The 17,367-nt window shown below is 29.3% G+C and overlaps 1 protein-coding gene across 4 annotated transcripts in view; it reads left to right on the top strand.

The window, feature by feature from the left end:
• The first annotated feature begins 1,796 nt into the window (after positions 1–1,796).
• LOC119607084 overlaps positions 1,797–17,367 on the top strand; it is a 28,473-nt gene continuing 12,902 nt past the window's right edge. For 2 of the 4 annotated variants that reach the window (XM_037960851.1, XM_037960847.1), the window contains exons 1-2: positions 1,797–1,910; positions 1,974–2,321. In XM_037960851.1, coding sequence (XP_037816779.1) covers positions 1,979–2,321 — 343 coding nt within the window. In that variant the 5' untranslated portion in view covers positions 1,797–1,910; positions 1,974–1,978. The remainder of the gene's footprint in view (positions 1,911–1,973; positions 2,322–17,367) is intronic. The other 2 variants (XM_037960849.1, XM_037960850.1) reach the window with 2 other exon arrangements.

The raw sequence follows: 17,367 nt of genomic DNA, 5'->3' as shown, positions 1-17,367 counted from the left end.
ATTTTCGGTGTGGACATTTGTTTTGATGCAATGCATTAGAATCACCAATAAAATCGATTTTGAATTTTTGGTTAGTTAGGGCCGTTTGCATTTCAGGTAACGATATGTAATTCCTTCTTTGAAAGGTCTTCGAAATCTCTCTTTTCCAAAACTTAACATCTGAAATATGTTTGAAAAATATAGGAACAATCAAGGTTTTTTAATTTAAATCGTATCTTTGATGTTTGTGGACCAATGATTGTGGTTGAATCAAGATTTCTATCCTGTAGACATTTAAAGTCTTCAGAAAATTGTTTCTAAAACAAAAGTATATTAAAGCAGTTATAAAGTAAAACTAATTTAAATACAAAATTTTATACGAACTAGGCATGCCAAACGGGAATTCCCGATTCCCGAAAATCCCGGGATTTTCGGGATTTGAAAGTACCGAAAACCGGGATTTTAAAAACTGAAATACCGGGAAATTTGGGGATTTGAAAATCCCGAATTTTTAAGTGTTTTCCGCTATTTTATACATTATAAACTATTAAATAAGAGAATTTTAAAAGTTTTTGGACTTAAGATGACTATACTAACTTACAAGCTGAAATATCAAAAATAAAAAGGGCAACAAATAGGCATAGATACTATCGGATATATAAAAATAACAAGTAAGAAATTATTGGCGGGCGAGGACGACCATATAACCCCCTGCACCAGTTATGAGAGTAAAATGTGATTTAGTTTTCATAATAAATCATTTAAGTTGATTTATACCTCGCCTCCGATATATTTTAGCAATTTATTGTTAAAAAACTATTTTCTGAAATATGCTTGGGGGAAGCCTTCACATGAGTCGATCCTCATAAAATTTGGAGGAAGAATTTACGGTTACATAAAATTTATTTATGCTGAATTTCATTACGGCACTTCTCTTTTTAAGCGAAATGAGAAGAAGCCCGATATCTTCAAAATTCATCAGGGTATTTAAGGACAGTATAAAACAAAAGCAATACTCCGAAGATACCCAATATACCTTCCCCACTAAGGTGGTATAGGGTATAAAAAGGGCAATAATCGGATATCTAATGGGTGTATTAGAATCTATAATGGAAGTCAACCTGTCAATAAGATGGCGAGATGATAATTCCCTTATTTGGGTTAGAGAACACGGCAAAAGCTGGAATTACTATGGAATTACTATTTCTCTACTGACCATTAAAAACCATATATCCGATATTCATCTCAAGACGAATGGTCTCATGAGTACATAGGTGCAGTACAGGAGCTCTATGTAGCCTCGTATGGATCCTCATTACGCATACTATCTAAATATTAGGTTTCATCAAATTGTAAATTTGGAAACCATTGTAAATTTGGATATCATGGGTATTATTTTATATTTATAAGATATAAGAAGCTTTTGCTCAAAAGTAGGTTTTTATTCTACTATTCAGTACCTGGGATGGAAAGATTTTTATTATAAGTACTTTGAATTAATTTGTTTTTCTTTTCACAAAATGCTTATTGGAAAGTAAACACCTTCTAAGTGTATTCATATTGCAATATGAAATAGAAAATGTTATTTTTGTCGGTGAATTATTAAGATTTTTTTGAATTTTTTTTATATTTTTCGGGATTTTGGAATCCCGGGATCCCGATATCGGGATTCCGGGATTTATTTAAAAATCCCGAATCCCGGGATTTCTAAATATCAGTCCCGATTGGCATCCCTAATACGAACTGATTGTGAATGATTTTAATGTAATTATAGTTAGCAGCACTTTTGTTTTCTATGTATTGCCAGTTGCAAAAAAAAAACAATGCTTGCAAACTTGGCAGCACTTTTTCCAAATGCCATCCATTTTAAAATGTCAAATTAACCGCTCAAAACAAGACAAAAAAAGCACTCAAAAGTTTGTAATTTAATTGTAATTAAAGAAAATTTCCACTTTAAATTTTTAATTATTTGAATTTAACTTATTATATTTCAGTTATTATGTCTTCCTTTAACGACACCATAAAATTACTAAAAGAAAAACTAGACGACCTTCAGCGTGATACACAATTTTGTGTCAACAACTACGATTATCATCACAAAAATAATGAATATGATATTATACAAGATCTTCATTGCATACTCAAGGATTCCCTTGTGGACGGTCAAGAATTTCTTAGTTACATGGAAAATATACACTCCTCCGTTGAAACAGCCCGCAAGAAGTGTTCTGATATTGATGTATTATTAGTTGATTTAGGAGTTGACATTGAGATATCCGAAGAAGCAGATAATTATCCTACGGGTAGTCGTAGTTTTTATGAGGAGCAAGAAACTAGTAAAGGTAATCTTCATGTACTAGAGGATAATAAAGAAAACATATATTAGAACATGTATGTATTAAATTTATAATTTATTTGGATGAAATGTTTTGTTACTTTATACGCATCGCTTAAGTCTTGTAATACTGATGGTAACTCAAAAGGAATAGAGCTTAAAGAAACAGAAGAAAATCCAATAAGATAAATGTATTCCTTTAATTGGAAAATTGTTTCTTGGTACACATGATTACATGATCGATTTTTTTATTTTACTTAAAATAAAAAAGGTCATTTTACGAAATTTGACACAAATTACTATTTTATCCTAAGGACTAATCTATTGCAAATGGTTAAAATTGACCTATTTGTTCTCCTGGATTCGACCGGATTTTAAAGGGAGTTTTATATCCCTTCACTGTCCCTTCCATTGCTAATCGATTCGGTAAAACTTCCACTTTGAAACCAACTTAGGAATCGGCCTGTTCTTTTTAGTGTTTTGTTTCTCTTTGGGTCTTCACACACTCTACGAAGGGACCTTCTGTTGTCAGAGTGGAGTTGCACCTCTTTATGGTGCAAACCTTCACATATTCCACATATAACGGAGCCCCCCGAATAAGTCTTTTCAGACCTACTTTCAACTATTTTAAACATACATACTAGTATAACAATCTTGATGACTACGGATTTTCGTAATGGTCATTTGATTCTAGCGCCTATACAGAAATTTACATGAATGTCTACAATTCCCTTATAAACACTTGTATGGAAACATAATTTTTTGCGGATCGATTCATGTTTGCCCCAAGCCCCCTAAAGAAAGCCTTTTTTAGTTTTTCGTCAATAAATCGCTTTACTATATCGGAACTATAGTAAGGTAAAATTGTACAAAAAATCCTTTTTATGAAAAATAAATCATATTTATGAGAGTAGGGTATCCATATGGTCGGCTTTGTGTGACTATAATTTCTTGTTTTTTTTTTTTGTGTGTTTACTCATATCATAAACTTTATGCACAGAAATTTGATGTTTTTTGTGTAAAAGTTAAAAAAAAATTTATAAATAAGAATTTTAAGTAATTAAATTATATTTTTTTAATAAAAAAATTATAAAACTAAAAAAAACATGGTGAAGCTTTAGATAGGATCCAGCAAAGCCAAATTTTTCACTGTTCATTTCAGAATTTACTTTTCACAATTTTATTTTTTTTCACAAAAAAATATAAAATTTGTATACAATTTTTTTTTACTCAAAAATCAAAATTTATCTAAAATATTTTTTTCTCCAAATATTTAAATAAAGTTTTTTACTTCTTCACTAAAATATAGATTTTTAATCAAAAATCTTTTTTTATCTAGATATTTATGAACTTTTAACAAAAAGTAAATTTTTCGCTACAAAAAAACTATTTCTTAAAATTAAAACAAACCCCCGTTAAAAAGTGATCATGTTAAAACAATAAAACGACCTTCAAATGTCATCGTTTCTTGTTTTTTTTAGTAAACCTTTATTTACCAAATTCATAATTAAATATGTATATTTGTTGTACAATTTAATAACATTAAGAATTTATAACAAACATCGTTATAAAGTCAAATTACTAAATAAGTTATAAATACAAGTGAAAAGTCATACAATTTGCCAGAAACTATAAAAAACAGCTGTCGCTGTCTTAATTTATTTTTTTTTTCTTGAAATGTTTATATTTTAATTTAGGCAACAAAGTACATAACGCCGACAATGGTGGCAAATAAAATTAAAACATTTAATTAAAAATTGATGAATTACGAATTTCATGAAAATTTCCACTATATAATTGACCACTATTGTGTTTACGAAATAACAACAATTTAAAAATATTTATTGAAATAAAGCAAACAATTTAATTTCAATAACAAATATTTAATTTCATAATGAATGAAAAAAAATTCAAACAAAAATAATAAAAAAATGGGATAAAAACAAGTACATGACTAAAGAGGCATACGCAAGAAGTACAGGGAAAAAGAAGAAGCAACAGTACAAATATTAACAACATGAACCACAAACAAAAAAAAAACCCAGATACAAAAGAAAAAATACTGAAAAGAAAAAAATATTCGCAATAATCCAAAAGTTTTGCATCACTTCTTTTCGTATACTGACAGGGTGACATTGACTGGCCTCCTTACTTTACCCCCAAAACAAGAATAGAGCAACAAAAAACAAACAAGTTTACACACACCTACAGACAAATATATTAAGGTATGACTTGGCTACCTACGCGCTAGTACATTTTATTTTTATATATAAAAAAATTCCTTTAAATGTACATTATTCATACATATGTATGTACATAGAGAACATTCTCTTTGCTTGGTGTCTTAATATGGAATCATGTACATACTAGTATTTTATGTATCCACTGCCTTTGTTGTTATTGTAGACGAGCCCACTTTTAGTTTAAGTTTTTTAATCCACATACATATACTCTTTGGAACTGTGCTATACTGTTATATAGAGTATACCTAGTATACATATGCTGATGGCTCTCTTTTTTATATAAGTTTCCAACAAAGGAAGCTTTGTGTTTTATTTGAAAATTTATGATTTTTAAACTCTCTTGGAAGTGAGTAAAAAATCCTTTTTTTTTTAATTCCTTAATTTGAAAAATGTTATACAACAACCATTTAGACATGTGGAGAACTCACTCATTCAGCTTTTTTGTTCATTTTTTTTTGTACGTTGTATGGGCTTTTATGCCTGCCATACTACACTAGCATTAATGACCGCTAAAGATTCTACCAAAGAGAGCAAGTACAAAAAGGACACCGTCAAGGGCAAACGTATGCTTAGAACAACAGATGAAGAGTGTGAGAAGAAATGAAAACCGAAATATTTAAACGTGTCTATATTATAGAAAAAATAAAAATTTGTTAAGCGCGTGTTGTTTATCGATTGGTGGTGGCTTATTTAGTGAGGGCAAGGAAGTGTAAAAGTTGCGTTTAATATTTGTCTTTTTGGGTTTGGTTTGGTTATATTGTTTTACTGGGCATACGTGCCACTTTAAACATTAAACTAACCAAAAATTACTGTATTGCATGTGTTAGTTTTTATTGAAATTTGTTTTTTTTTATAATTATAGATTTTATTGATTTCAAATTTTATTATTTTTATGTGACGTATTAACCCTGGAGGCTTGCGCTGCATGGCCAGTAAGCAAAAAAAGCAGAAACGTGTAGTATTGAGCAAAAAGCGATTTACTATCAAGATAGTAAATAATTTTCGTAAGGTTATTTTTAAATTGTTCGTTAAACCATTAAACAACTACTCTACTCCCCATTTCCTAGTATTTTTTGTATTTATGACTCATAAACTTTATATTTTTTAAAATCATAGATTAATGTTTCATAAACAACTTTTACCTTTGAAAGCTAAATAATAAGTTGTTTAAATGTTTACTAATTATTTATGAAAAAGTTTCTTGCAGTTAATTTTAAGAGGAACTTATTCAAGTTAAATTTACTTAAGGCAGCATCAGTAATCGAATGCAAACTTCCGTAAATAATAAAAGAATAAAGAGATTTTAAAAGTTTTTGTTCTTCACCCGTCTTCAACTTAACTGTCAAACTAAATAATTGAAAAAACCTTATCCCTGTATATGTGGAAGGAACTATAGGCTACTTTTTATTTTAAAATTTCAAGTAGGCAAGGTGCCACGCCTACTTATTAAATAACTATTAAAAGTCATATATCTTGGAAACTAGTACAATTAGAGTCCTCAAATTTTGCACGGACAACTTTGACATCCATAAGAATATTTTCGGACAAAATGGGCGGAATGACTATAGTGGACGTGGCACCTTCCATATTAAGAAAATATCAAATCAGTATATCTCGGAAAATGTAACAGTTAGAGCCCTCAAATTTGGTCGGAGCAACATAATTCTCAATATGATTAGTTAGGATAAAAAGTGGGTGGACTAGCAGCAAGGGGCGTGGTACCTCCCATATTAATTAAATACACAAATTCGTTTATCTTAGAAACTATTAGAGTTAAAAGCTTCAAATTATTCACGAAGAACTTTAGCATTCATGTAAATATTTTGGGTAATACATTGGCGGACTACCAATGGGGGGAGCGGCACATCCCATATGAATTAAACAAAATATGTTATCTAAGAAACTAATAGAACTTTCGGACTTTCATCAGGGGGTGGCTTGGAACCTCCATATGAATTACAGTGATGTTCGATGAAATAGAGCCACCATCACGTTCAAAGTCTACACTTAAAATCTCTCCTACAACGAATAGAGTTGGAAAAACTAACTGAAATGTTTTATTTATCTGTTTTTAAAATAATAGCATTATTTTTGCAATAATTTACGCATCGCTATTCGTAATTTTAATGAAATTTTAAATTAGGCTATATAAAATGGTGTGACAAAAAATAGAGCTAGTTTGAAAAATATAAAAATTTAACAATTTGTAGACAATTTTCAAATTGAAATCGATATATAACATAAATTATTACAAAAATTATATTCATAGCAGATCAATACAAAATTTCAGTTAGTTTTTCCAACTCAATTCTTCATTGGAGTGATTTTAAGTAAAAAGAAACTTCGAAAGAAGAGGAACATCACTGTATATAGAAAAATTTGTATATCTGAGATACTGTAGAAGCTAGAATCTTAAAATTTTACATGAAGAACTTTGACATTCATTTGTGAACATTTAGAGAAAAATGGGCGGACTTTCAATGGGGGATTGGCCTCTGCCATATGAATTAAATACAATACAATATTATATACATTTTTCATAACTTACATTAAAATCTTTATTAGCGTTCGGAAAAATTGGAGAACTTGCAATAATTTGAGTGGCATCTCCCATGTGTAAGTGGGGGTTTTGCTCTTAGGGTAGCAAAGCATACCGGGTATAGCTAGTACAATATATAAATGAATCAATAATTGACATATTTTAATAAGGCGCTTACGATGAGACAATTAAATACCTGAAAAAATAATAATTAAACTAAATGATTAATGTCTAAAGTACTTATAATACAAATACATATTGACATATCAGTAGAATTACTACAAAGAACTTCTACTAGAGGTTTCACTAGAAAAAAATTACAACAAAAAAACACGTAAATACGTAGATTTCATTTCCATTGTTAGACTCGCAAAAAAAAACTAATAGTAATTATCAGTACGATAAGATTATATTGCAAAAACCAAAAAAAAAAAAACTAAAACAGATACAAAATAATTGCTATAATAAATATATATATCTAACGTATATAAATCTAGAGAGTTAATATTAAATAATAAATTTGTAATTTTCTAATGATTAGATCATATTAACTCAAGTGGAAAAGTGTCTTGTTGTTATTTGATTTAAAACGTCATCTTTGGCATAGCGTCAATATTCCTAGTTTTTATTTAAATACAATATTTAAATTTGTTATTAAATAAAAAAAACAAAAACCACAATAATAGTTTATAGTGGTTATTTCTTACTGTTTCAGTAACAAAACCAAAAAATTTAATAAAAACTAGCTAAAAAACTATGTATTTGTATCAGTATCTTTATTCAATATTATTTATTATAGTGTTTGCTTTTTTATGTAATTACTGGCTAGTTGTTGTTTTGCCACATGTTAACCCCAATTTGACTCTTTTTTTATTATTATTTGTTTGTGTTCACAATTTCATTTTAATTTTTTTTTATATTCTATTCTAGTCATTCTTTTCGAAAATTTGTTCACATTGAATAAAGGTCATATAACTTTCCATTTTAACTTTAACCGATATATAGTAGAATAACTAGAAATTGAAAGTTTTTTATTGACCAAAGGAAAACATAAGAAATATATTCAAAATAAATTATAATGTTTGTATAATTATAGTACTAGTGTCAGAGTTCATTAACTGTTATGTTTCGTACATAATTTTAATCTTGTCCAAGGACCATTTTTTGTTTGAAGATTTGTAGGAGGTTGTTGAAACCGTTTTAGACTATAGACTAGACTATAGACTAGACTATAGACTAGACTATAGACTAGACTATAGACTAGACTATAGACTAGACTATAGACTAGACTATAGACTATAGACTAGACTATAGACTAGACTATAGACTAGACTATAGACTAGACTACAGACTAGACTATAGACTAGACTATAGACTAGACTATAGACTAGACTATAGACTAGACTATAGACTAGACTATAGACTAGACTATAGACTAGACTATAGACTAGACTATAGACTAGACTATAGACTAGACTATAGACTAGACTATAGACTAGACTATAGACTAGACTATAGACTAGACTATAGACTAGACTATAGACTAGACTATAGACTAGACTATAGACTAGACTATAGACTAGACTATAGACTAGACTATAGACTAGACTATAGACTAGACTATAGACTAGACTATAGACTAGACTATAGACTAGACTATAGACTAGACTATAGACTAGACTATAGACTAGACTATAGACTAGACTATAGACTAGACTATAGACTAGACTATAGACTAGACTATAGACTAGACTATAGACTAGACTATAGACTAGACTATAGACTAGACTATAGACTAGACTATAGACTAGACTATAGACTAGACTATAGACTAGACTATAGACTAGACTATAGACTAGACTATAGACTAGACTAGACTAGACTATAGACTAGACTATAGACTAGACTATAGACTAGACTATAGACTAGACTATAGACTAGACTATAGACTAGACTATAGACTAGACTATAGACTAGACTATAGACTAGACTATAGACTAGACTATAGACTAGACTATAGACTAGACTATAGACTAGACTAAGACTAGACTATAGACTAGACTATAGACTAGACTATAGACTAGACTATAGACTAGACTATAGACTAGACTATAGACTAGACTATAGACTAGACTATAGACTAGACTATAGACTAGACTATAGACTAGACTAAGACTAGACTATAGACTAGACTATAGACTAGACTATAGACTAGACTATAGACTAGACTATAGACTAGACTATAGACTAGACTATAGACTAGACTATAGACTAGACATAGACTAGACTATAGACTAGACTATAGACTAGACTATAGACTAGACTATAGACTAGACTATAGACTAGCCTATAGACTAGACTATAGACTAGACTAAGACTAGCTATAGACTAGACTATAGACTAGACTATAGACTAGGACTATAGACTAGACTATAGACTAGGACTATAGACTAGACTATAGACTAGACTATAGACTAGACTATAGACTAGCTTATAGACTAGACTATAGACTAGACTAGACTAGACTATAGACTAGACTATAGACTAGACTATAGACTAGACTATAGACTAGACTATAGACTAGACTATAGACTAGACTATAGACTAGACTATAGACTAGACTATAGACTAGACTATAGACTAGACTATAGACTAGACTATAGACTAGACTATAGACTAGACTATAGACTAGACTATAGACTAGACTATAGACTAGACTATAGACTAGACTATAGGTTATACTATAGATTGCTATGAGTGTTTCTGCTTTTCCTTCTACACCCCTTAGATATAAATTTTTCTTAAATTTTTATTTATCCTTCTAATTTTTATATTTAAACTGTTTTCAATTTAAATGTTATCATTAAAACTGCAGATTATCTTCAAAATTTGAAACTAACGGTCACTTAAAAAATTTGTATCACTGTAACAACGAGTGACAGCACTTACGTTAATCGTACGTGATCGAATATAAAAAATTTTTATTCGTGATGTCAATTAAAAATTTGAATTTCAAATTTAACATGTACCTGAATTTCATTCACAGATTTTTTTGCAATCATCTACTTTATTGATTTTTAAGAATTAAAACAAATGATATGCAATATTTTCTTAAAACTCATTACTAATTATTTCCAATAACAAGTTGTTTACTTGAAATTTGAAATAAATAGCATTAGAATTTCTTAATTTGTGCCTAAAATAATGCCTGGCCAATTTTTAAGTGATTTTTGTTTACTTTTTTTAACACACAATTAATTACTTTTGTAATGCAAAGAATGCAGTTTTTTCGAGTTTCGATAAAAAAATCATTTTTTAAGTCGCAATTTCGCTGTCTTTATAATTTGTTGTTTCTTGTCTCATTTGATCTTTTACAGAAATGCGAAATTTGCATTTTTCTTATTTTTCGTTTCTCTTTACGTTTAAATAAAATTTAACAAATACATAAGTAAATCAATTTTGTTTTTTTTTTTCGTTATTATTATTCTTATGTACTCGGAACATTGTATATTTGTAATCAGGGTTAGGGTGTACGGATAAGATGTTATATTTTTATTATGTTTGTATAAAAAAAACTCTAAAGTTTTTAATGGTTTTCTTTATATAATTAAGCTTTTTTGTTCAATATTTTGTGATTTGAGAATTTGTTTACAACAGAGACACCCTAATTAAATAAATGCAACTGAGACTTTTACTATTTGTGGGTAAATATCTTTTTACACAAATATTGAATGCAATACGTCTGAATGTATCTAGTATGTGTATATCTATGTTTGTATATTCTCTTGTAGTAGTAATGTATTGTGTGTGTGTTATTTGTTAACTGCATAATAATACTAAATGTGCAATTTACGTTTTAACTTTTTTTCGTAGTTATTATTATTATTATTCACTGTTATTGTTGCTGTATTGCCGTTGGAACACATACATTCATCTAAAAACTATAATATTCTGGAAGTTGAAAAGAAAATAGTTCATTCATTCATTCATATATCCGTCATACATACAAAAAGAAAACATGATTATAGTAATTTGTTGTTTCAGATATTATACACATTCATACATCTAGTCCAATAAAACAAAAGCGCATGATTTTTATTTTAAAAAATACGAAAACAATCTAAGAAATTTCTTTAAAATCCAATAAGTTTTTTTTAAATTAATCTTATAAATTACTCTTAGTAGAATATTTGCAAGAGTTGCAAATGTTTTATAATTTTTTATCATATTTAATTTCAATTTGGAATTTCAATTTCTTTATTTCAATAATCTAGCCTATATAGGCCATAATCGGTTATAAATTTCTATTTACAAAGTTTTCACAGATTTGCTTGATAGTTTTTTATACGTTTAAGTCTAGCACTTACTATTATTATTTGCAATGACATAAGTCTTGCAAATTTCTTTAAGTAAAGTAAATTACAGTTGAGTATATTTTGTTGTTGTGTTCTTGTAAATCATTGGTACAGCAGGAAGTTTGACAAGTGTAGTTTATAGACAATTTTACTTCCATCCTCCTATATTTACATAAATATACAACTTCTTGCCTATGTATTGCATTTTATCTATAAGCTCTTTTTTTAGTTAAAATACTTATAGCGGCTTAAAAACACACAAAACAACAATTCGTGTTTATTTTGTTTGTTTCGTTTTCTTTCCACAGAAATAGACAATTGTTTTTCGTTTTTAAATCCAAAACAAAATGAAAATATATACATAACAACAACAAGTGCAATTGCAGCTAAAAACAAAATACTAACTTTGGTGTGTTATTTTCTCCGGTCGTCATTTAATCACGTTTTATTAAATAGTTTTGTAAAGAATTTTTCTTTAAAAACAAAAACACATTTTTTTAATTTTGTTTACAAAACAAACAACAAGTTGCTGTTTGTCTATGTAATAAACAAAAGAAAAATATATCTGTTTTTGAAATGCACCAAATAAACTACAAAATAAATATTTTATGGAGTTAGCTAAAAATCATACGTTTTCTTTAAATTTGTTTTTGTATTTAAATTAATCAGGTGTTTTTAAGTTTTTATTATTTTTTTTATTACTCATACGCAAATTTAATACCTTTTAGTACTTAATGAGATTTTTACAAAACTTTTATTAAATTCAAAAAGGGTTTAACTGTTTTTTAAAGGAATCTTATTTAAGAGCCCGTTATATAATCAACCGAAATGGTTTTCGTTATTTCATCATTAACTTTCGCAGAAACAAAAATTTAAATTTTATAAATAATTATCAAAAATTTAATTCACCTAAAAACTGAAAGGATTTCAAATTTCACAGAGGGAAAAAGGCAACGAGGAGAAAGAGAGAAACCGAGGAGGAGGGAGGGGGCGAGCGAGCGAGCGAGCGAGCGAGCGAGCGAGAGAGAGAGCGAGCGAGCGAGCGAGCGAGCGACGAGCGAGGAGCGAGCGAGCGAGCGAGCGAGCGAGGAGCGAGCGAGCAGCGAGCGAGCGAGCGAGCAGATCGAGCGAGCGAGCGAGGAGCGAAGCGAGCGAGGAGCGAAGCGAGCGAGCGAGCGAGCGAGCGAGGAGCGAGCGAGCGAGCGAGCGAGCGAGCGAGCGAGCGAGCGAGCGAGCGAGCAAGCAGCAAGCGAAGCGAGCGAGCGAGCGAGCGAGCGAGCGAGGAGCGAGCGAGCGAGCGAGCGAGAGGGAGCGAGCGAGCGAGCTAGCGAGCGAGAGCGAGCGAGCGAGCGAGCGAGCTATGAGCTAGCTATCGAGAGCTATCTATCGATCTATCTATCGAGATCTAGCTATCTATCATCTGAGCGATCGAGCTATCGATCGATCTAGCGAGCGATCGATTACGATCGAGCTATCTATCGATCGATCTATCTATCTATATATCTATCTATCGATCTATACTAATCTATCTATCTATCTATCTATCTATCTATATATATCTATCTATCTATCTATCTATCTATCTATCTATCTACCTATCTGTCTGTCTATCTAAATAGCAAAAACTAATAAATAAATGAAAAGTTCCTGCTAAATCCATCTTTTAAATTTAATGGAAATTGCACGATTGGACTAATATTTTAAGTTTTGACGTATTATATATATTAAATGTCATATTCTATCAAACAACCCCACCAGTTTCAAAATTCGAATAACTAAATTTATTGAAAATACAAAACTTATGCAAATATTGCGATTATAACTTTCTGCATAAGCTAAATATTGCTCTATTATTTTCCCCAGCTTTTCTGGTAATTTCTAATAATTTCATTAAATATGTTGTATGATATATTTCTATGATGACGATTACGCTTTATTTAGGCAAACTCGTTGTTTTGTTTATTTTCTCTTATTTTTAAAATTTTTGTTGATTTGCTGTCTGTCTAATTTCATGATCACACCAAAAAAAAAAAAAAAAACAGAAAGAAAAAAAAAGGCCGACCAACAACAAGCAATTTGACATTTTGCACTTGTTTTGTTAGTTTTATTCATTATTGGCTCTTGTTTTCATTATTATTATTTACGAATTGCAACAAAATTTTGCAACAAAAGCAGACCAAAAATACAATTTTCAATTGTACAAGCAGACTTCTACTGAAAATGCATTTACACGCGACCGACACAAAACTACTTAAAAAAATAGTTTCAAGTGCAACGTACAAAAAAAAATGTTACAAAATAAGTGTGAAGAAAAAAAAAAAAAAAAAACAATACAAATACCAAAACTAAGGTAAATTATAAAATAAATATAAATGAACAAAATTAAAATTCTATTTATTTAAAGGTAGACAGACTCGTACAGTAAATTGTTGTAAAAAGGAAATTTCTAAAACAATTTTGTCACTTATTACTAGAATTTACTGCATTTTTCTTCTTTGCTCCGATTGTTTTAACATGTAATAAAACTAGCTGACAACAGCAATAATGTATTTTGCATTTAAACAAAATTGTGTGGCATGTACTAATAAAATTTAATAAATTTAGATTTCTATCATCGCTTTGTATGTGGGTTTAAAAAAAAAATAAAAAATAAAACAGTTTTTAGTTTTTATTTTGTTTCTTTGCAAATAAAATTTATCAATTGAAATTCCTGCAAGCAAAAAAGAAGCAATCGATAAATTTTTATTATTAAATACACTGAAAGAAAATAGAAAAGGGTTGCTTTCATCCATATACTGTATGTTAATAAGTTTATAAGGATTTAGATGTTATTTTCTTAAAACTCTTTTTTTCAATTTATTTATTGTTTATATTTAATTTTATATCGATTGGTTAATTAAAAATTTGCTAAGTGTACAAATTTTTTCCATTATATTTTTTTTTGTCTCAAAACTGAAGCACAATTTGATGAAAAATTAAGATGTGTCGTAATTTATTTTTATTGTATTGTCTCTGTTTTTAATTTGTACAATTATTGTTGTATGGAAGAGAAATAGTTTTTTTCCCATAAATCATATGCATTATAACACTTTAGTTGTTGTTTTTTTATTATTTAAGTTTTAGTTTTTGTTTTTCTTGAGAATTATTCAAACTACTAGATAATTGTTGGATTTATCTCTTATATGCACATGTGCTGCATACACATACATACTAATAGTTACTTAGTGTAGAACAATTGAATGTTTATCACTTTCAAGTTGAAAGTCAATGTCAATGATTTTGTTTTATTTTGAGTTATAAATTTGTAAATACTTTATTAGACTGGTACAGTTTTTTGTTGTATTTTATGAACTAGAACTGAACTAAACTAGAACTGAACTAGAACTGAACTAGAACTGAACTAGAACTGAACTAGAACTGAACTAGAACTGAACTAGAACTGAACTAGAACTGAACTAGAACTGAACTAGAACTGAACTAGAACTGAACTAGAACTGAACTAGAACTGAACTAGAACTGAACTAGAACTGAACTAGAACTGAACTAGAACTGAACTAGAACTGAACTAGAACTGAACTAGAACTGAACTAGAACTGAACTAGAACTGAACTAGAACTGAACTAGAACTGAACTAGAACTGAACTAGAACTGAACTAGAACTGAACTAGAACTGAACTAGAACTGAACAAGAACTGAACTAGAACTGAACTAGAACTATAGAACTGAACTAGAACTGAACTAGAACTGAACTAGAACTGAACTAGAACTGAACTAGAACTGAACTAGAACTGAACTAGAACTGAACTAGAACTGAACTAGAACTGAACTAGAACTGAACTAGAACTGAACTAGAACTGAACTAGAACTGAACTAGAACTGAACTAGAACTGAACTAGAACTGAACTAGAACTGAACTAGAACTGAACTAGAACTGAACTAGAACTGAACTAGAACTGAACTAGAACTGAACTAGAACTGAACTAGAACTGAACTAGAACTGAACTAGAACTGAACTAGAACTGAACTAGAACTGAACTAGAACTGAACTAGAACTGAACTAGAACTGAACTAAAACTGAACTAGAACTGAACTAGAACTGAGCTAGAACTGAGCTAGAACTGAACTAGAACTGAACTAGAACTAGAACTGAACTAGAACTAGAACTAGAACTAGAACTGAACTAGAACTAGAACTGAACTAGAACTAGAACTAGAACTGAACTAGAACTGAACTAGAACTGAACTAGAACTGAACTAGAACTGAACTAGAACTGAACTAGAACTGAACTAGAACTGAACTAGAACTGAACTAGAACTGAACTAGAACTGAACTAGAACTGAACTAGAACTGAACTAGAACTGAACTAGAACTGAACTAGAACTGAACTAGAACTGAACTAGAACTGAACTAGAACTGAACTAGAACTAGAACTGAACTAGAACTGAACTAGAACTGAACTAGAACTGAACTAGAACTGAACTAGAACTGAACTGAAACTGAACTAGAACTGAACTAGAACTGAACTAGAACTGAACTAGAACTGAACTAGAACTGAACTAGAACTGAACTAGAACTGAACTAGAACTGAACTAGAACTGAACTAGAACTGAACTAGAACTGAACTAGAACTGAACTAGAACTGAACTAGAACTGAACTGAACTAGAACTGAACTAGAACTAAACTAGAACTAGAACTGAACTACAACCAAATTTTACAACTTTTGTACAAATTAGTTTAAAATAGCTGTTAAATTTCGATGACGATTACAACTAATCATTTAGATTATTTTTTATAAAGAATCATAATAATTACAAAGAATCTAAAAGCAATCCCGATTAATTGAAATTACAGAAAAGAATCAGAAGTAATCAAAAAAGGTCCGATTACTTTCAAGGATTACTGTTGATTCTTTTTTCTTTGATCGAGTTAGCCTAAATTATGATAATTTGTTCAATATTTTGCAAAATAATTGTAAATGTTTTAAAATATTGTTTTCGACTTAGGTTTTTTAATAATCAGATCCCTGCTTCATCACCAGTTAGTAATGAACCACTCTAATATAAACATTTTTAGGAAATCAAATATCGATTAAATAAATGTCTTAATAGTGTTTAGAAAGCAGGAACTGGTTTTAATTAACATATTCCTTTTTATAGATGTTATTTAAGGCGTTGTCATTTTTATAAATTGAAAGAAAAAAAAAATAAACTTCTTAACTAATTTAATTTTTAAAAATTTATATTCAAAGATTGAAAACATGGTAATATTATAGTGATAGGTTCTTTAATATAAAGTTTTTCCCCTTCCTATAATTGGTAGTTTAACCAATGAAGGTTTATATTAATATTTTGTTTATTTTTCTAACCTTATTTCCTAAATATATGTATGTACGTATATATATATATATGTATGTATATACGAAAATATTGAAAAATTATTTTCAAATGTTAGTCTTGTTTTTCGATACACTTGATTTTGTGCCAATATTATTTAAAAATTTTAGCAAAAAACAAAAATATCAATTGTTCATTATTTTCAAGGTACTAATGAAGTGTTTTCGATATATAATTATTTAAACAATGATATTTGGAAATTTTGCCTTTTTTATTTCAAATAAGATGCGTAATTTATCTCTAGGGGAAAGGAGACTTACAGAAACAAGTCCCGTGACTCGATCCTTGAGAGAAACCTGTTTCTATTTCAAGTCGTAAAGGGGAAATTCAAAATTTTCTGTATAATACAAAATTTTTAAACAGTCGCATATCTGTTTCTCTTTGCAAAATGACTAATTTTAAAAGTTTGTTTTACGTTCTTAATTTCTTCAAATATTTATTTATATATAAAATATTATGGGTTTTTAATTGCAATATGTTTTTGTATTCATTTAACTTTTTATATTAAATAAATTTTCTTAT

The sequence above is a fragment of the Lucilia sericata genome, unplaced genomic scaffold (genome assembly GCF_015586225.1).
Source record: "Lucilia sericata isolate MDLA Ls3-8-SP2 unplaced genomic scaffold, ASM1558622v1 Contig000655F_arrow, whole genome shotgun sequence".
Classification (NCBI taxonomy): domain Eukaryota; kingdom Metazoa; phylum Arthropoda; class Insecta; order Diptera; family Calliphoridae; genus Lucilia; species Lucilia sericata.
Note: the sequence above shows the minus strand (reverse complement) of the source record. Positions and strands in the feature narration are given on the sequence as shown.